Source organism: Bufo bufo, chromosome 4 (genome assembly GCF_905171765.1).
Source record: "Bufo bufo chromosome 4, aBufBuf1.1, whole genome shotgun sequence".
In the NCBI taxonomy this organism is placed as follows: Eukaryota; Metazoa; Chordata; class Amphibia; order Anura; family Bufonidae; genus Bufo; species Bufo bufo.
This window is the reverse complement of record NC_053392.1, coordinates 22,379,572-22,401,007: the sequence shown is the minus strand read 5'-3', so window position 1 is coordinate 22,401,007 and position 21,436 is coordinate 22,379,572. Positions and strand designations below refer to the sequence as shown.

The window sequence follows — 21,436 nt, the reverse complement described above, 5'->3', positions numbered from 1 at the left end:
CGCCTCTATCAGCGTGCGCTTGTACTCGCGCATCTTACGGTCGCGCTCCAGTTCAGGAATTAAAGTGGGCACATTGTCTTTATACCGGGGATCCAGCAGGGTGGCCACCCAGTAGTCTGCACACGTTAAAACGTGGGCAACTCTGCTGTCGTTGCGCAGGCATTGGAGCATATATTCGCTCATGTGGGCCAGGCTACCCATGGGTAAGGACAAGCTGTCCTCTGTGGGAGGCGTATCGTCATCGTCCACCGTATCCCCCCAGCCACGCACCAGTGATGGGCCTGGGCTGCCACCCCGCTGTGAACTTGCGTCATCCTCGTCCCCCTCCACCTCCTCCTCCTCATCCTCCTCGTCCTCCAGTACAGTGCCTTGGCTGGCGACTTGTGAACCTGTCCTCTGCTGCTTAAACAAACCTCCCTCTGAGCCACTTCGAACAGACTGGCCCGAAAGTGTTAGAAACGAGCCCTCATCCTCCTCCTCCTCCTCCACCTGGGCCACCTCCTCTAACATCATTGCCCTAAGTGTTTTCTCAAGGAGACATAGAAGTGGTATTGTAACGCTGATAACAGTGTCATCGCCACTGGCCATGTTGGTGGAGTACTCGAAACAGCGCAGCAGGGCACACAGGTCTCGCATGGAGGCCCAATCATTGGTGGTGAAGCGGTGCTGTTCGGCAGTACGACTGACGCGAGCGTGCTGCAGCTGAAACTCCACTATGGCCTGCTGCTGCTCGCACAGTCTCTCCAGCATGTGCAAGGTGAAGTTCCACCGGGTGGGCACGTCGCATATGAGGCGGTGAGCGGGAAGGCTGAAGTTCCGCTGTAGCGCAGACAGGCGAGCAGCGGCAGGATGTGAACGGCGGAAGCGCGCACAGACGGCCCGCATTTTATACAGCAGCTCTGACATGTTGGGGTAGTGGTGAATGAACCTCTGCACCACCAAGTTCAGCACATGCGCCAGGCAAGGGATGTGCGTCAAACCGGCTAGTCCCAGAGCTGCCACGAGATTTCGCCCATTATCGCATACCACCAGGCCTGGCTTGAGGCCCACCGGCAGAAACCACTCGTCGGCCTGTTGTTCAATACCCCGCCACAACTCCTTTGCGCTGTGGGGCCTGTCCCCCAAACATATGAGTTTCAGAATGGCCTGCTGACGTTTACCCCGGGCTGTGCTGAAGTTGGTGGTGAAGGTGTGTGGCTGACCGGATGAGCTGGTGGAAGCAGTGGAGGAGGAAGCCGAGTAGGAGGAGGAGGCTACAGGAGGCAGAGAATGATGCCCTGCGATCCTAGGGGGCGGAAGGACGTGCGCCAAGGAACTGTCCGCCGGGGGCCCAGCCGCCACTACATTCATCCAGTGTGCAGTTAGTGAGATATAGCGTCCCTGGCCGTGCTTACTGGTCCACGTATCTGTGGTTAGGTGGACCTTGCCACAAATGGCGTTGCGCAGTGCACACTTGATTTTATCGGACACTTGCATGTGCAGGGAAGGCATGGCTGTCTTGGAGAAGTAGTGGCGGCTGGGAACCACATACTGCGGGACAGCCATGGCCATCAGCTGTTTGAAGCTGTCTGTGTCCACCAGCCGGAATGACAGCATTTCAAAGGCCAGCAGTTTAGAAATGCTGGCGTTCAGGCCAAGGGCTCGAGGGTGACTCGGGGGGAATTTGCGCTTCCTCTCTAAGGTTTGAGATATTGAGAGCTGAACGCTGCTGTGTGATATAGTGGAGACGCTAGTTGACGGTGGCGGTGGTGGTGGTGTCGGTGGCACATCCTCTGTTTGCTGCTCGGCAGGTGGCAACATTCCTCTCGAGGCGGAAGCCGAGGCAGCAGCGGTAGAGGGAGCAGGGGGAGCCTCAGCGAGTGCCTGGTTTTTAAGGTGTGTACCCCACTGCAGTTCATGCTTTGCATGTAGATGCCTGGTCATGCAGGTTGTGCTGAGGTTCAGAACGTTAATGCCTCGCCTCAGGCTCTGATGGCAGAGCGTGCAAGTCACTCGGGTCTTGTCGGTAGGACATTGTTTAAAGAAGTGCCATGCCAGGGAACTCTTTGAAGCTGCCTTTGTGGGGCTGGGTCCCTGTTGGCGATGTCCAGTAGCAGGCGAACTCTGGGGGGCGGCGGCTCGTCTGCTTTGGCCCCCTGCTCCCTCTTTGGCTTCGCTGTTGTCTCGGTCTCACCACTACCTCTTCCTCTGAACTGTGAAAGTCATCGCCACGACCTTCAGTCCATGTGGGGTCTAAGACCTCATCGTCCTCTGCATCGTCTTCCACCCAGTCTCCCTCCCTGACCTCCTCCTGTTCAGTCTGCACACTGCAAAAAGACGCGGCAGTGGGCACCTGTGTTTCGTCATCATCAGAGAGTCGGTGACTCTGCTGTGGTGGTATTCCCATGTCCTCTTCATCTGGAGACATAAGTGGTTGTGCGTCAGTGCATGGTATGTCTTCCTCCACTGGGGAAGGGCTAGGTGGACGCCCCTGGGAAACCCTGGAAGCAGAGTCTTCAAACAGAAGAAGAGACTGCTGCATAACTTGTGGCTCAGACCGTTTCCCTGATATGCTTGGGGGTGATGTGACAGACTGATGGGCTTGGTTTTCAGGTGCCACCTGTGCGCTTTCCGCAGAAGACTGGGTGGAAGACCATGTGGTGAACGTGCTGGAAGCACTGTCGGCCACCCAATCGATTAATGCCTGTACCTGCTCAGGCCTTACCATCCTAAGAGCGGCATTGGGCCCCACGAGATATTGCGGTACATTCTGCCGGCTAGTTGAGGGAGTTCGTTCCCTACTGTGTGCGCCTGGGGCCGAACGGCCACGTCCTCTACCAGCAACAGAGGCTCCACGGACACCACCACGACCGCGTCCTCGTCCCTTAATAGTATTTTTCTTCATTGTTGCGATTCAACTCGCACCACAATGAAATATATTATTTTTTATAAGCAAAATCCCCTCACTGGAATACTTTCAGTCTTTTGACTGTATGGATTACAGATGGAATGACTGTTATATGTGAGTACCGCTTTCTTTGACAGATTCTAGTATGGGTACATATATGTTTTCCCAACCCCAGCACATTAGTTTGCTAATTCCAGATGTATGAAACGCAGGCCTAACTGTATCTAGTATATTGAACGCCAGATAAACTAACTTGGCCTTTTTTAAATAAAAAAAATCCCCTCACTGGAATACTTTCAGTCTTTTGACTGTATGGATTCCAGATGGAATGACTGTTATATGTGAGTACCGCTTTCTTTGACAGATTCTAGTATGGGTACATATATGTTTTCCCAACCCCAGCACATTAGTTTGCTAATTCCAGATGTATGAAACGCAGGCCTAACTGTATCTAGTATATTGAACGCCAGATAAACTAACTTGGCCTTTTTTAAATAAAAAAAAAATTCCCTCACTGGAATACTTTATGGCTTTTCACTGTATGGATTACAGGTGGACTGGTATTAGTAGGGGTGACACAAGCACACCCAAGTCCCTGATGTAGGATTTCTATGGCACAGACCACTATTACAAGTGATTAATGGACGTTGGGAGAGATTGTGCTGCAGCACTAGTCCCAAGATGGCCGCCGCCTATCAGCCCAGTAACATGTGCCACAAAATGGTCTGCACAACCTTTAAAAAAAATAGCCTTGGACTGTGCTGCTAAATCGCTATTGGTCTGAATCCCAGGTGTAGATGTCTGACTTGTTTGGAGCTTTGGAATGCACACTGTGGCAGCTTCTGCTGCAGCACTACAAGTCGCAAAATGGCGGCCGGCGGTCAGCCCAGGTACATGTGGATGGAAAAATCACTCTGGCCACTCTAAAAATAGCCAATCCCTATCAAAAAAGCAGCTCAGCTGCAGTTGTTCAGATGAATCACAGGTGGAGGAGAGAAATTTGCTTCCAGTTATTCAATTATCCCTGCCTATTCTCGCCCTAGCATCAGCTGCGTCTATCCCTGTTCTATTCACATCGGGAGTGAGCACGTCCCGACGTGCGCACAAGCTTATAAGAGGCTGAGTCACATGCTGCACTTGGCCAATCACAGCCTTGCCAATAGTAAGCATGGCTGCGATGGCATCTTAGGGCAAGTAGTATGATGCATGTTAATTGGCTGCTTTGCAGCCTTTCAAAATGCGCCAAAATACATGCCGAACGACGAACCCGAACCCGAACTTTTACGAAAAAGTTCGGGTTCGGGTCCGTGTCACGAACACCCCAAAATTCGGTACGGACCCGAACTATGCTCGAACTGTTCGCTCAACACTAATCATAACTAGAATAAGTAGATATAACTGTTTACTCTTCTGAAAAGGCACAACAGCTGGTATATCGCACCCCATAATCAGTATTTTGTGGAAGCAGGAATATAGAATCCATTAATCAGTATTTTGTAGAAACTGTTATATCGCACCCCTCAATCAGTATTTTGTGAAAACAGGTATTTGGAACCCCTGAATCAATATTTGGTGAAAGCAGGTATATCGCACCCCTCAATCAGTATTTTTTGGAAGGCGGTGTATGGCAGGCCTCAATCAATATTTGGTGTAAGCAGGTATATCGCACCCCTAAATCTGTATTTTGTTGAAGCAGGTATATCACACCCCTCAATCAGTATTTTGTGGAAGCAGTTATATTGAACCCCTTAATCAGTATTTTGTAGAAGCAGGTATATAGCACCCCTAAATCAGTATTTTGTAGAAGCAGGTATATAGCACCCCTAAATCAGTATTTTGTGCAAGCAGGTATATATAAGCCCTTAATCAGTATTTTGTATAAGCAGGTATATTGCCCCCCTCAATCAGTATTTTGTGGAAGCAGGTATGTCGAAGCCGCTACAATTATTTGTTCCAATAGCGTTTGTCCCTCTATATAGCTGCAGTATCGCAGCAGAACCGCACACAACTGCTGCACAATACAAATGCACTATAATATACTTTCTATGTTAGAAAATATATTATAAGTATATCACACCCCTCAGTATATAACACCTATTGATAGCACATCTTTACCAGTCCATAAAAGGACTTTTGTGGCCCTATTAGCTAGCGTTTGGTATACCTAACAGCCTGTCCCTGCTCCAGGGAAAAGATAGAATGCAAAATGGCTGCCAGATCAGATTCTTTTTATAGGGTGGGGGTGTGTCCATGTGCTGAAACGTCTCAATTGGCTGTCCTGTCCCACCTGATGGATGTGTCATGGGTCAAAGTTCAGCACAATGCAAAAGAATATGCTCCATGCGAACATCACCATATGTTCGCATGTTCAGCGAAACGCGAATGAGCAAAATTCCTTGAGAAATGACCGCCGGGCCAACCGCAAGGTCATCCCTAATAGCAGACAGCGGGGAAATGTGGCAGACTTCAAAAGGAAAGCCTGCCCAATGGGAACTTGGAGGCTGTTTTTCATAGGAATAAAAGTGCTTTTCCTGGACACGGAAAAAGCATCCAGATGACATAAAGATATGGTTATAATGATTTTGCAATGTTCTGATGGCCATTGCTGGTAGCTATATTAGTGAAATTTACATGACAGACTCAGTTATCAGGTGGGGACAAACATGGACAGTGAGTCTTTAGGCTAGAACCCAGCCCGCTGTCCCTACCTACTTGCACTAGAAGCCCTATATAGCTAGATCGCAACGGGTCGACAGTCCCTACGCTATTTAACCGCCTCAGGACCGCCTAACGCAGGATCGCGTGCCGGAGGCGGCTGATTCATTCTTCCTAGACGCATATACGCGTCATCTCGCGAGACGCGAGATTTCCTGTGAACGCGAGCACACAGGAACTGCAGGTAAGCGAGTGCATCTACAGCCTGCCAGCGGCGATCGTTCGCTGGCAGGCTGTAGATGCGATTTTGTTAACCCCTAATAGGTTTATTAGACGCTGTTTTGATAACAGCGTCTAATATACCTGCTACCTGGTCATCTGGTGGTCCCTTTCGCTTGGATCGACCACCAGAGGACACAGGCAGCTCTATAATAAGTAGCTCCAAGCAACACCCTACACTACACCCCCCTGTCACTTATTAACCCCTTATTACCCCTTGATCACCCCATATAGACTCCCTGATCCCCCCCCTGTCATTGATCACCCCCCTGTCATTGATCACCCCCCTGTAAGGCTCCATTCAGACGTCCGTATGTGTTTTACGGATCCACGGATCGGATCCGCAAAACACATACGGATGTCTGAATGGAGCCTTACAGGGGGGTGATCAATGACAGGGGGGTGATCACCCCATATAGACTCCCTGATCGCCCCCCTGTCATTGATCACCCCCCTGTAAGGCTCCATTCAGACATCCGTATGTGTTTTGCGGATCCACGGATCGGATCCGCAAAACACATACGGACATCTAAATGGAGCCTAACAGGGGGGTGATCACCCCATATAGACTCCCTGATAGCCCCCCTGTTATTGATCACCCCCTGTCATTGATCACCCCCCTGTAAGGCTCCATTCAGACGTCCGTATGTGTTTTACGGATCCACGGATCGGATTCGCAAAACACATACGGACATCTGAATGAAGCCTAACAGGGGGGTGATCACCCCATATAGACTCCCTGATCACCCCCCTGTGATTGATCACCCCCCTGTAAGGCTCCATTCAGACGTCCGTACGTGTTTTGCGGATCCGATCCATGGATCCGTGGATCCGCAAAACACATACGGACCTCTGAATGGAGCCTTACAGGGGGGTGATCAATCACAGGGGGGTGATCAGGGAGTCTATATGGGGTGATCACCCCCCTGTCAATGATCACCCCCCTGTAAGGCTCCATTCAGACGTCCGTATGTGTTTTGCGGATCCGCGGATCCGTGGATCTGCAAAACACGGACACCGCGGATCCGCAAAACACATACGGACGTCTGAATGGAGCCTTACAGGGGAGTGATCAATGACAGGGTGGTGATCACCCCATATAGACTCCCTGATCACCCCCCCTGTCATTGATCACCCCCCTGTAAGGCTCCATTCAGACATTTTTTTGGCACAAGTTAGCGGAAATTGATATATATATATTTATTTTTTTCTTACAAAGTCTCATATTCCACTAACTTGTGACAAAAAATAAAATCTCACATGAATTCACCATACCCATCACAAGATACAAATGCGTAAAATTTTTTAGACATTTATATTCCAGACTTCTTCTCAAGCTTTAGGGCCCCTAAAATGCTAGGGCAGTATAAATACCCCACATGTGACCCCATTTCGGAAAGAAGACACCCCAAGGTATTCGCTGAGGGGCATATTGAGTCCATGAAAGATTGAACTTTTTGTCCCAAGTTAGCGGAAAGGGAGACTTTGTGAGAAAAAAAAAATATCAATTTCCGCTAACTTGTGGCAATTTTTTTTTTTTATATGAACTCGCCATGCCCCTCATTGAATACCTTGGGGTGTCTTCTTTCCAAAATGGGGTCACATGTGGGGTATTTATACTGCCCTGGCATTTTAGGGGCCCTAAAGCGTGAGAAGAAGTCTGGGATCGAAATGTCTAAAAATGCCCTCCAAAAAGAAATTTGGGCCCCTTTGCGCATCTAGGCTGCAAAAAAGTGTCACACATGTGGTATCGCCGTACTCAGGAGAAGTTGAGCAATGTGTTTTGGGGTGTCATTTTACATATACCCATGCTGGGTGAGAAAAATATCTCGGTCAAATGCCAACTTTGTATAAAAAAATGGGAAAAGTTGTCTTGTAGAGAGATATTTCTCTCACCCAGCATGGGTATATGTAAAAAGACACCCCAAAACACATTGCCCAACTTCTCCTGAGTACGGCGATACCACATGTGTAACACTTTTTTGCAGCAGCTGGGATTCCTTTATCTTTGATATATTGGAGGTTGCTCCTCTCCCGTGCAGCGTGCAATACCAAGGTGAAGTGCTGACCTGTTTCCTTCTTTCCATTAGGTGGGCAAAGGGGCCCACATTCCAAAGAGCACCTTTAGGATTTCACAGGGCATTTTTTACACATTTTGATTTCAAACTACTTCTCACGCATTAGGTCCCCTAAAATGCCAGGGCAGTATAACTACCCCACAAGTGACCCCATTTTGGAAAGAAGACACCCAAGGTATTCCGTGAGGGGCATGGCGAGTTCCTAGAACTTTTTATTTTTTGTCACAAGTTATCGGAAAATGATGATTTTTTTTTTTCTTACAAAGTCTCATATTCCACTAACTTGTGGCAAAAAAAAAAAACTTCCACAAACTCACTATGCTCATCACGAAATACCTTGGGGTGTCTTCTTTTCAAAATGGGGTCACCTGTGGGGTAGTTATACTGCCCTGGCATTTTAGGGGCCCTAATGCGTGAGAAGTAGTTTGAAATCAAAATGTGTAAAAAATGCCCTGTGAAATCCGAAAGGTGCTCTTTGGAATGTGGGCCCCTTTGCCCACCTAGGCTGCAAAAAAGTGTCACACATGTGGTATCGCCGTACTCAGGAGAAGTTGTGCAATGTGTTTTGGCGTGTCTTTTTACATATACCCATGCTGGGTGAGAGAAATATCTCTCTAAAAGACAACTTTTCCAATCTTTTTATACAAAGTTGTCATTTGACAGATATTTATCTCACTCAGCATGGGCATCTGTAAAAAGACACCCCAAAACACATTGCCAAACTTCTCCTGAGTACGGCAATACCACATGTGTGACACTTTTTTGCAGCCTAGGTGGACAAAGGGGCCCACATTCCAAAGAGCACCTTTAGGATTTCACGCATTAGGGCCCCTAAAATGCCAGGACAGTATAACTACCCCACAAGTGACCCCATTTTGGAAATAAGACACCCCAAGGTATTTCGTGATGGGCATAGTGATTTCATGGAAGTTTTTATTTTTTGTCACAAGTTAGTGGAATATGAGACTTTGTAAGGAAAAAAAATAATAAAAAATAAATCATCATTTTCCGCTAACTTGTGACAAAAAATAAAAAGTTCTATGAACTCACTATGCCCATCAGCGAATACCTTAGGGTGACTACCTTCCGAAATGGGGTCATTTTTTGGGGTGGTTTTTACTGTCTGGGCATTGTAGAACCTCAGGAAACATGACAGGTGCTCAGAAAGTCAGAGCTGCTTCCAAAAGCGGAAATTCACATTTTTGTACCATAGTTTGTAAACGCTATAACTTTTACCCAAACCAAAAAATATACACTTAATTTTTTTTTTATCAAAGACATGTAGAACAATAAATTTATATAGAAATGTAGTTTTATTTGAAAAATTGTACAACTGAAAGTGAAAAATGTAATTTTTTTGCAAAAATTTCGTAAAATTTTGATTAATAACAAAAAAAGTAAAAATGTCAGCAGCAATGAAATACCACTAAATGAAAGCTCTATTAGTGAGAAGAAAAGGAGGTAAAATTCATTTGGGTGGTAAGTTGCATGACCGAGCAATAAACCGTGAAAGTAGTGTAGTGCAGAAGTGTAAAAAGTGGTCTGGTCATTAAGGGTGTTTAAGCTATAGGGGCTGAGGTGGTTAAGTGCAGAGATGCACTAACAAACAAGACAGACAAACAAAATACCAGAGTCGTACATAGATGGGTCAGAACCAGACAAGCTATGGAGTACCCTAACGAGATACAGAGAGTGGTCAGAAGAGTCAGAGGAACGAGCAATCCAATAAGCACTGAAGCAAGGAACCAGGACCACAGCTAGTGAGTCAGAGACTATCACTGCACTGGTGTATGGCCAGGAACAGGTATAAATAGAGCACAAGGCCCTGGATCAGAACCTGATAGGTCCATTACTCGGAGCTCCATTAGTCAGAAACACTAGCACACAGTAATAGAGCAGCTGAGCATTCAGCCCATTGCTAATATCCCCCAGCACACGGCAGCTGCAAGAAGAAACAGAGTATTGCATCCTGTTGCTAAGGATGCTGTCGTGTCACCAGGGGGCGTGGCTCCAGCACCGCTGAAACCCGGACAGGTAAGTTTCTTATAGACTCCCTTTAAATTTATCTCCTTTTCAAAATGACTGAGCCCTTTCTGTGGACTTCTGGGAGGCAGATTGGGACAGTGGCTGGAAATGGCCCGGTGTGCTATCATTGTACCATATCTTGTCCAGCCTCCAGTATACTGTTATAACGGGCATTCAGTGAGGCAAGTGGCGCCACCACCCAAATGTAATTCTGCTATAAATGTGGCATTAATAGCTGTATATAAAAATTGTCTAGTTTTTAAAATTTCACGCAGTTCCATGCCTTCACTCTAATGTAATTCTGCTATATGACAATAATACTTCTGGTCGGCTTTCTGTATAAAACTGTCCTCTTCTCAAGCAGGTTGCACAGTTGTGTGATTTGTCTAAATTGTTATTGTCCTTTATGGCAGCAGTATTTCTTCTCAGCTCTCTGTAATATTAGTCGTTTTGATAATGTTGCACAGTTCTGCACCTTCACAGAAATGTCATTCTTCTCTATGGCATTGGTACTTTTGGCCATTTGTCTGTAAAAGCTGTTTCATTTTCAAAATGTCGCACAGTTCCGCGTCTTTACTCATATTATATTATGCTATTTGATATTTACACTTGGTTGAACTTGATGGACTTATGTCTTTTTCCAGTTGTATTAACTATGTAACTATGTAACTTCTAGCCATCTCTAGTTATGTGTACATTAAAATTGTTTAAAATTGTCTCGTTGTCTACATGACTGTGTGTGCCCTTCCTCCAGCACATACTCTGTTACCATGCAGTGGGTGTGGATCCATTTTACCAATGAACCGGTTTGGTTAGGAGTAACACTAAGGGCATGATCCTGTTAGTCCTGTGGTCTTCACTCTTTATCCCCTGGATCCCAACTTTGCTGAGGAGGAGCCACCAAACTACTACCAATTCTGATAGTTCTAGTGCATTTGGTGGCTGACCAACAGGGTCGGACACACCAGTGAAAAGCACTGAAGGATCAGGTAATATGTGTAGTCAGGAGATGGGCCAAGGTTAAAGCAGGCAGCATACAAGGATATCCGTGAGACAAGGCTGAGATCAGGACAGGTGGCAGTAGGGTAATCCAAGAAACAGGTTTAGGTCAGGGAAGGCAACTAGAAGTCAGAGTCGGTAGTCAGGCTTGGGTAAGGAAAATGGGTAGTCAGACAGAAAATACCCTTTTGCGTTTTACTAGAGAATAGAAAACCTAAAACTCAAGCTCCCTTTCAGAGGGGAGGGCAACTTAAATACCTAGGGACACCGACCCATTGGGTGGGAAAGGATTTGGAGGTGCACATGCTGACCTTTCAAGAGGCTGAGAGTAAGCATGCATGTGCACTATAGAGCAGGCCTGGAAACCTTTAAAGTAGGCTTGGCTCGCAGAAGACCATGGTGGGTGGAAACAGAGCTGTGGAAGGAAGAGGAGTGGGGCCACTGTGAGTAGTGCAATGCCTGTGCCTAGAGATGGCCTTGCGGTTCGCGGAAAACTAGTTTGCAGTTAACCCAACGGGCGAACATATGGCGATGTCCGCCGGCGCCATATTCTTTCACATTGTGAAGAACTTTGACCCATGACAGATCCATCAGGTGGTACAGGACAGCCAATTGAGACATTTCAGCACATGGACATACCCCCTACCTTATAAATAAACCTGATCTGGCAGCCCTTTTACATTCAGTGATTTTGCCAGTGTAGGGAGAGATTGCTGTGTGGAGCAGGGACAGGCTGTTAGGGACACAAAACGCTAGCTAATAGGGCCACAAAAGTCATTTTAAGGACTGGTATAGGTGTGCTATCGATAGGTGTGATATACTGAGGGGTGTGATATACTTATAATATACTTTCTAACATAGAAAGTATATTATAGTGCATTTGTATTGTGCAGCAGTTGGGATTGAAGCAGGGGTGTTATATGCCAATAATATCCTTTCTATATAGTGCATTTGGGTAGTGCCGCATTTGTTTGGGGTTTTTCTGAGTTAACGCAGCTACACAGAGTAACAAACGCTATTGGAACAAATAATTTCTACTGGTGCGATATACCAGTTGCCCCCCAAAAAAACTGATTACGGCTACTTTCACACTAGCGTTCAGAGCGGGTCCGTCTGATGTCTGCTCAGACGGATCCGCTCCTATAATGCAGACGTTTGCATCCGTTCAGAACGGATCCGTCTGCATTATAACTTAGAAAATTTTCTAAGTGTGAAAGTAGCCTGAACGGATCCGTCCAGACTTTACATTGAAAGTCAATGGGGGACGGATCCGTTTGAAGATTGAGCCATATTGTGTCATCTTCAAACGGATCCGTCCCCATTGACTTACATTGTAAGTCTGGACGGATCCGCTCGCCTCCGCACGGCCAGGCGGACACCCGAACGCTGCAAGCAGCATTCAGGTGTCCACCTGCTGAGCGGAGCGGAGGCTGAACGCCACCAGACTGATGCATTCTGAGCAGATCCGCCTCCACTGAGAATGCATTAGGGCAGTACGGATGCGTTCGGGGCCGCTTGTGAGACCCTTCAAACGGAGCTCACGAGCGGACACCCGAACGCAGGTGTGAAAGTAGCCTAAAGCAGGGGTGTGATATACCAATTATATACTTTCTATATAGTGCAGTTGGTTAGCGCAGCATTTGCTTGCGGTTTAGCTGCGTTACCTCAGCTACAGATAGTGACAAACGACATTGGAACAAATCATTTCTACTGGTGTGATATACCAGTTGCCCCTCAAAAAAACTGATTGAAGCAGGGGTTTGATATACCTTCTTCCACAAATACTGCTCTTCTATAGGGACTTTTGTCACAGGGTCATTTTGAAAATGACAGGCAGAGGAAGAGGCAGGCCACTCCGCAGGGGTGGTAGGGGTTGGGCAGGTGCACCAGGCCGGAGCCTAAGTGGGAAGTTGAAGAAGGGGCGTGCGATTACGTCAAAGGACGCACCAGACTTGGTTAAGTGGCTCACTCAGCTTTCCGCTTCTGCACCCTCCTCATCCTCTCTATCTGCACCCTCTTCACTCTCTGCTGTGTGCACCCAAAAATACACCACCTCCACCATATCCCCTTCGCTCGAGTCAGAGGAATTATTTTCCCATAGATTACAAAACCTTACCGATGCGCAGCCATTCTTGGCATCGGATCAGGAAGAGGAGGTATCAATGGTCACCACCCAGCAGTCTGACGACAGTACCCAGATCAGCACAAGGAGGGTGGTACCCGCTGTTGCTGCCTACTACGAGATCTCTAATGTGGTGGTGAAGGTGGTGGTGAAGGGGATGATGATGACGTGTCTATGGACGTCACGTGTGTGCCCACAAGAGAGGAAGTTGAGGGGAGTTCAGAGGGAGAGACGGAGCAGCAGATAGGAAGGAGAAGGAGAAGAAGCAGGCAGAATTTACAGTGCACAGGAGGCAAAAAGCAGACTGCTAATGTATCTGGAATGAGGCATCCACCATGCACGGTCACATCTGGCGCTCCCAGGACGCCGACAAATGGCTCCGCAGTGTGGGCTTTTTTTAACGTGTCCGCTGCTTACAATAGTGTTGCCATCTGCAGCCTGTGCTATCAACGCATAAGTCGTGGTAAGCCTAACACTCACCTAGGGACGACCACCTTAAAAAGGCACCTGGCCTCCCATCACCGAGCCCAGTGGGAGCAACACCATCAGAACCCACAAAGATACACTCCTGGTGTTCCACGTCCTGCCTCTTCTCCTTCCCCTTCTCCTCTCTCCTCCCATTTGTCCTCCACCTTACCTTCCACCTTGCCATCGTCGCGTTCATCTGGCAAAAGGCTGGCTTCCGTGGCCCAAATGTTCGAGCAAAAAAAGATGATGAAGCCAGATAACCCTCTTGCCCAACGGCTGACCGCTGGCTTGTCGGAACTGCTAGCCCGCCAACTACTGCCATATAAACTGGTGGACCCGGAGGCCTTTAGAAAATTTGTGGCAATTGGCACACCGCAAAGGAAGGTACATGGATGGAAATATTTTTCCCAAAAGGGCATCCTGGAGCTACATGGCCATGTTCAGCGGCAATTGAATGTATCTCTGGCACACAGTGTCGGTGCCAAGATACATCTGACCACACGTGGTCTAGCAAACACGGGCAGGGAAGGTACATAACTTTTACTGCACACTGGGTGAACCTTCTTACGGCCGTCAAGCATGCAACCCGTGGCACCCGTGTGGATTTGGTGTTACAGCCACGGATTGCATGCAGGCCAGCCTCTTCTTCTCCTCCTCCTACTCCATCCTCTGTCTCTTCCTCGGCTGACTCCTCCTTTTGCACTGTTACCGCCTCTTCCGCTGCGCCCCCCCCCCCCAAGCTCCCCAGAACCTATTCGACGTGCCAGGTGAGACATTGTCATGCTGTGCTGCGGCTGTTGTGCCTGGAAGCCAAGAGCCACACTGGTCCTGCACTCCTTGGTGGGCGGCGGCGGCCATTTTATGCAAGTTCTGTGCACCAGCACAGCATATGTGCAGTTGTGACAGTCAAATAGAAGCTTGAAATACTGCAATTATATTCTGGGTTTTAAAAAAAAAAAACATTTTTGGCAATACTCTCCATATGGGGCCTCTGCCGCATTAGTCAGTGTGCAATTTATGCTTGAAATAAAGCAATCATTCTCTGGGTTTTAAAAAAACACCCTTTTTCGGCAAAATACTAAATTTTACAGCCCTTGTTGCATCTTTCAGTGTGAAATACAAGCGTTATATACTGCTGTCATATTCTGTTACTAAAAAAACACCCATTTAGTGCAAAATCCAAATTCTGCGGCCTTGGCTGCATCTGTCATTGTTAAATACAAGCTTGAAATACAGCAATAATTTTCTGGTTTTAAAAAAGCACCCATTTTTGGCAATACCCTCCATCTGGGGCTTAGGCTAGGTCTACACGACAACATTTGTTGCACGACATTTTTTCCACCAATGTCGCGCGCCAATTTTTAGAATGATAGTCTATGGTGCCACACTGCAACATGCGACATGCCGTGGATTTTTTTGTGACTGTCGCAGTCGCCACATGTCGCATGTTGCAGTGCAACACCATAGACAGCCATTATAAGCGAGGAATAAACGTTCTCAACCTGAGCACAACCTGCATGACCAGGCATGCATGCAGTGGAGTAGACACCTCAAAAATCAAGAAAGGTCTCTGGCTCCACCTGCTTCCTCTTCTGCTGCAGTCACGGACTCTTCATCCACCTCTGGAGTGACAGTGCCACCTGCCACCCCGCAAACAGAGGATCTGCCAGCAACACCACCACCTGGGTCACCAAGCATTTCCACAATGTTCCACGAAAAACGTTCAGCTCTTCATCTTCCAAACACTGGAGCGGAAGAGGAAGTACCCCCCTACCCACCCGCGATCCCTGGCCCTGAATACCAGCATTTCAAAATCACTGTCCTTTGAAATGCTGTCATTCTGTCTGGTGGAGACGGAGAGTTTTAAAAGCCTTATGGCGGTGGCTGTCCCACAGTACGTCGTGCCCAGCCACCACTACTTTTCCAGGCGTGCCATCCCTTCCCTGCACAACCAAGTGGGGGACAAAATCTGGTGTGCACTGCGCAACGCCATCTGTGGCAAGGTCCACCTAACTGCGGATACGTGGACCAGTAAGCACGGACAGGGACGTCAGATCTCCATAACAGCACACTGGGTAAATGCAGTGGAGGCTGGGCCTGAGGCGGATAGAAGTTTGGCGCATGTCCTTCCACCACCGAGGATTGCAGGGCACTTCAGTTTGCCTCCTGTTGCTTCCTCCTCCTACTCCGCTTCCTCATCCTCTGCCAGCTCCTCATCCGGTCAGTGTAACACCTTCACCACCAACTTCAGCACAGCCCGGGGTAAACAACAGCAGGCAGTTTTAAAACGTATCTGTTTGGGGGACAAACCCCACACCGCGCAGGAGCTGTGGACAGCTCTTGATAGACAGACCAATAAGTGGTTAGTGCCAGTGAGTCTCAAGCCTGGCCTGGTGCAATAATGGGCGAAATCTCGTAGCAGCTCTGGGCCTAGCCGGTTTGACGCACATCCCTTGCCTGGTGCATGTGCTGAATTTGGTGTTGCAGAGGTTCCTTAAAAATTACCCCGATATGACAGAGCTGCTGCATAAAGTGCGGGCCGTCTGTGCGCGCTTTCAGCATTCTCACCCTGCTGTTGCTCACCTGTCAGCGCTGCAGCTTAACTTCGGCCTTCCCGCTCACCGCCTCATATGCGACGTGCCCACAAGGTGGAACTCCACCTTGCACATGTTGCCCATACTGTGCGAGCAGCAGCAGGCGATAGTGGAGTTTCACCTGCAGCACGTACGGGTGAGTCGCTCTGCGGAAAAGCACCACTTCATTACCAATGACTGGGCCTCCATGCGAGACCTGTGTTCTTGTTATGCTGTTTCGAGTACTCCACCAACATGGCCAGTGCCGATAAAGCCGTTCTCAGCGTTACTATCCCACTTCTATGCCTCCTTTAAAAAACGCTGCTGGCGATGATGGAAGAGGATGTGGCACAGGAAGAGGAGGAGGAGGAAGAGGGATCAATTCATAGGGTTTCAGGGAAATCATTCACAAGTGGCTCCCAGGGTGGGTTCCTGCACCCACAAACGGCAGGTACACAATTGTCCAGCAAGGGCACAGTTCTGGAGGATGACGAGGTGGAGGATGAGGAGGAGGAGATGGAGGAGGAGGAACCATTTTCACAGCAGGGTGGCACCCAAACCAGCACATGGCCATCACTGGTGCGTCGCAGGAGGGATACAGAGGACGCAGACGATACACCTCCCACAGAGGACAGCTTTTCGTTGCCTCTGGGCAGCCTGGCATACATGAGCGATTACATGCTGCAGTGTCTCCACAACGACCGCCGAGTTGCCCACATTCTAACTTGTGCTGATTACTGGGTGGCCACGCTGCTGTATTCCCGTTACAAGAACAACTTACCATCCTTAATTCCGTCACTGGAGCGTGATCATAAGATGCGCGAGTACAAGCGCACGCTGGTAGACGCGATGCTGGTGGCATTCCCACCTGACAGCGGAGCTACAGTGGAAGCACAAGGCGAAGGCAGAGGAGGAGGAAGAGGTCGCCAACGCAGCTGGAGCACCACCAGCACCTCAGAAGGCAGGGTTAGCATGGCCGAAATGTGGAAAAGCTTTGTCAGCACGCCACAACAACCAGCACCACCAGCTGATATGGAACGTCTTAGCAGGAGGCAGCATTTCAGCAACATGGTGGAGCAGTATTTGTGCACACGCCTACACTTACTGACTGATGGGTCTGACCCCTTCAACTTCTGGGTCTCCAAATTGGGCACATGGCCTGAGCTTGCCCTTTACGCCTTGGAGGTGCTGGCCTGCCCTGCAGCCAGTGTATTGTCTGAACGTTTGTTTAGCACGGCTGGAGGGGGTTATCACAGGTTATATTTCCCAATGTTTTGGGGTGTACCCTAATTTAAATTTTTTTTATTAAATTAAAACCAAAAACCAGTGTAGGCTACCTCCTCCTCCTCCACCGCCGCTACCACCTACACCACCACATCCACTACCTACTCAACCTCCTACTCCATATGGACCTCATCCTCCTCGATCAAGATTATTATTTTTTATTTTTACGTATTTTATGTTATTTGAAGTCATTTCCCTATCCACATTTGTTTGCAGAGAACTTTTCATGCTCTTAATTTGCTGGCATTTGCAGCCCTCTAGCCCTTTTCATGTCATTTTTAGAGCCATGTTAGTGCTCAAAAGTTCGGGTCCCCATTGACTTTAATGGGGTTCAGGTCCGGGATAGAGTTCGGGTCCCGAACTCGAACATTTTTGAGAAGTTCGGCCGAACCCGTTGAACCCGAACATCCAGGTGTCCGCTCAACTCTACCGAGTAGGTGATTTTGCCCCCAACAGTCCGCACTGACTGACTGCTATATCTGTAAAGAATAAATCAAGCAACTGGACTTACTGTAGATTTCTTGAAAACGTTTCACTCGTTCTTCCAACGAGCTTTCTTAATTCTGAGTGACTGTACAAGAATTCTCTGGGAATAAATATGTAACTGAATTAACATCTGGTAATTATACCCATCATGGGGTCAGAGGTCATTATACCCAGCGTGGGTCCAAAGGTGTTTATTCCATTATCCTAATTGGAGTCAGTAGGTGATAATGACCTCCCAGAAAAAGGTGTCAAGACAGCATTGTATGTGGCAGAGAATTCTTGTACAGTCACTCAGAATTGGGAAAGCTCGTTGGATGAACGAATGAAATGTTTTCAAGTAATCTAGTTGCCTTGATTTATTCTTTACAGATATACCATGTCCTGGATAAATGAAAACCTTCACAGACTGACTGACTGCTACCTCCGCTGCCTCTGTGAACCCCTGCACCACTACTTCCTGGGCAGGTAGGCTACTGCGAAGCAGGTGGTCTACCCCAAGAACTTTTGGCCCCTGACCTCCCACTGCTGCCATCCTGCTGACTCCCAACCATGCTACCACCTTGCTGGCTCAGCTGCTTCCTCACGGGCAAGTTGCCACCCTCTTCTCCTGATGAAGATGAAGCCCCTTCTGCAATCGGCTCCCAAGTGCGAGCGGCTTCATCATTATCGAGTATTGTCTGCACATCACTGATGTCATCCTCAATGGTCTCCTCATCACTACTTGCCCACCTAGCGGCGGAAATGGCGGATATCTCCTCCAGATCTTGGCTGTGCAGAAGCTGCTTAATGTCCTCTAGTTGCTCGTCCTCGCTGTATAGTGGAGCTGAGCCCACAGCATACAATACTTCTGTGGGTGAGGGAACAGCAAAGGACAGAGGCAGTTTGAGGACAGATGAGGGCACAGGCCCTGCTCCTGGATCATGCCAACTAAGGATAGTGTCTGATGAACCCACCAACTGTCAGCTGGGGGTTTCTGATGTCACTTGGGATGAAATGGATGACCAAGTTAACCAATCAAGAACCGCTGGGTTACTGGTGAAGACACAAGCGCTAGATGACCCTGGGAGCTCAGGCCTCTCGCTGCAACTCCTGCTTTCACGCCCCCTTAGTCTGCTGCGACCTCTGCCTGCGCCATAAATATTTAGGCCTCTGCCACTCCTCTGTGCATGGCCTGGCACTTCTCTGTCTAACATACTTTTTGCTGAACTAAATAAATTATAATCAAGTTTAAACAACCCTAAAAGCAACGAATATATTTCTCTTTTTGTACTGAAATAGGCCAGTAAACGCATTTAGTGCAAATAACTGCAAAAGTGAACTGCGTATATATTTCTCTTTTTGTACTGAAATAGGCTAGTAAACGCTTTTAGTGCAATTAACTGCAAAAGTGAACTGCGTATAAATTTCTCTTTTTGTACTGAAATAGGCCAGTTAATGCTTTTAGTGAAAATAACTGCAAAAGTGAACTGTGTACTGTATATATATATTTTGCACATATATAGTCCAGTAAACGCTTTTACTGCAAATAACTGAAAAAGTGAACTCTGTAAATATTTCTCTTTTTGTACTGAAATATGCCAGTAAATGCTTTTAGCGCAAATCACTGCAAAAGTGAACTGCGTATATATTTATCTTTTTGTACTGAAATAGGCCAATAAACACTCTCACTACATATAACTGCAGAAGTGAAATGTGTATATATTTTTCTTTCTGTGCTGAAATAGACCACTAAACGCTTTCGCCACAAATAACTGCAACAGTGAAGTGCGTATATATTTTTAATTTCGTACTAAAATAGGCCACTAAATGCTTTTCAACATAGCACTTGCATCCCAATAACAACAAATTGCTGGAATGACAGAGCTGTATAATGGCCATTTGGATCCCCAAATAATCTATTCCTGCAGTTGTAAATCACTTTTCTAGCACTGTCCCTAGCTCCTTCTGACGTCTCTCCCTGCACTAAGATGCTGTATAGTGATTCCCCCCTATCCTTTCCATGCACTTATAAATCATTTTTTCCGTTTTTTTTTTTTCACAATGAGGCTTTTCCAATTGCTGCACTCAGAACGCATTTAAGTTTCTGAATCTAAGATGGCCACTGTATATATAGAGCTGTGACATAACAGGGCTGGCTGGCTGCTGATTGGCTGCATGCATGCATTTCAATCTGGATGATCCCGCCTTCCCAGATTTCTTTTCTCCATGTCCTCACACATTCACCCGCCATTTTAGGAAAAATAAGATTCGTTACCACGAAGCGCGTGGAAATTTGCATTCATTGCGAATCAAATTTTTCCTGAAATTCGGATCGTATTCCACTTCATCAGCTTCGATTCGCTCATCTCTAGTCATGACAACTACTATAAATTGACATTCCTGCCAAATTTACAATAGTAAAATATAATAATTTCTTAATTGCAGATATGGAAATATGCTTAGTGTGTCCTAACGATCACTGGTCAAATGGAAGAAGAGATTCCTGCGTTCCAAGACTGATGGAATTCCTGTCTTATGGAGACACACTGGGGTCATCTCTAATTATTATAAATCTTACATTTTGCCTTGTGACTATAGTTGTGTTGGGGATATTTATAAAAAATAAAGATTCTCCAATTGTGAAAGCCAATAACCAGAATCTCAGTTTCATACTTCTCCTCTCACTCATCTTCTCATTTTTATGTCCTCTCTTATTCATTGGACGTCCCTCAGATATATCATGTCTCCTCCGACAAGTGGCTTTTGGAATCATTTTTAGCCTTGCAGTTTCTTCAGTCTTAGCTAAAACAGTGACTGTAGTCTTAGCTTTTCAAGCCATTAAACCAGGCAGCACATTGAGGCAGTGGATGAAGAGACACCTCTCCACATCCTTACTTGTTATAGGTTCATCTGGAGAAGTTTTGATCTGTGTCCTCTGGATGTTTTATTCTCCACCATTCCCATATTATAACACTGGAATAGAGGTTGGAAAGATAATCTTACAATGTATTGAGGGATCTGCCATTGCTTTCTACTTGTCCATCGGCTACATTGGATTTCTGGCAATGATGAGCTTTATTGTAGCTTTCTTGGCCAGAAGACTTCCAGACACCTTCAATGAGGCTCAGTACATCACCTTCAGCATGCTGGTGTTCTGCAGTGTGTGGATCTCCTTCATTCTAGCCTACCTCAGCACCAAGGGGAAGTACATGGTGGCTGTGGAAGTTTTTGCCATCTCATGTTCCAGTGCTGGACTTCTGGGCTGTATCTTCATTCCCAAATGTTACATTATTCTACTGAGACCAGAGCTCAACACAAAGTCCAATATAAGGGTCATAAGAAGACATTGTACAGGGGAATTTTGATTTGTGTTTCAATATACAGTTGTAGCCGAGCTAAACTTGACTCTGATAACACATGGCACAGTGTTATCTTGGTTTACTCGTGACAAAATCCATTGAAAAGTTAGTTACCTTTTTCTTCCTATTCTTTACTTAATGCGTTAACCATCAAGTTTAGCTCGGCTGCATCTCTATTTATTTCTCTTTTAAATTTGTATTATTTACTTTTATATCTCCTCTCGTATCGGTCTGGATCTTCC

At 47.1% G+C, this 21,436-nt stretch overlaps 1 protein-coding gene across 1 annotated transcript in view; it reads left to right on the top strand.

Moving 5' to 3' along the window:
• The window catches only part of LOC120998904 (vomeronasal type-2 receptor 26-like), a 63,299-nt gene extending 42,099 nt beyond the window's left edge, over positions 1-21,200 (top strand). The window contains exon 3 of the mRNA XM_040429783.1: positions 20,281-21,200. Coding sequence (XP_040285717.1) covers positions 20,281-21,200 — 920 coding nt within the window. The remainder of the gene's footprint in view (positions 1-20,280) is intronic.
• The last annotated feature ends 236 nt before the right edge of the window (positions 21,201-21,436 follow it).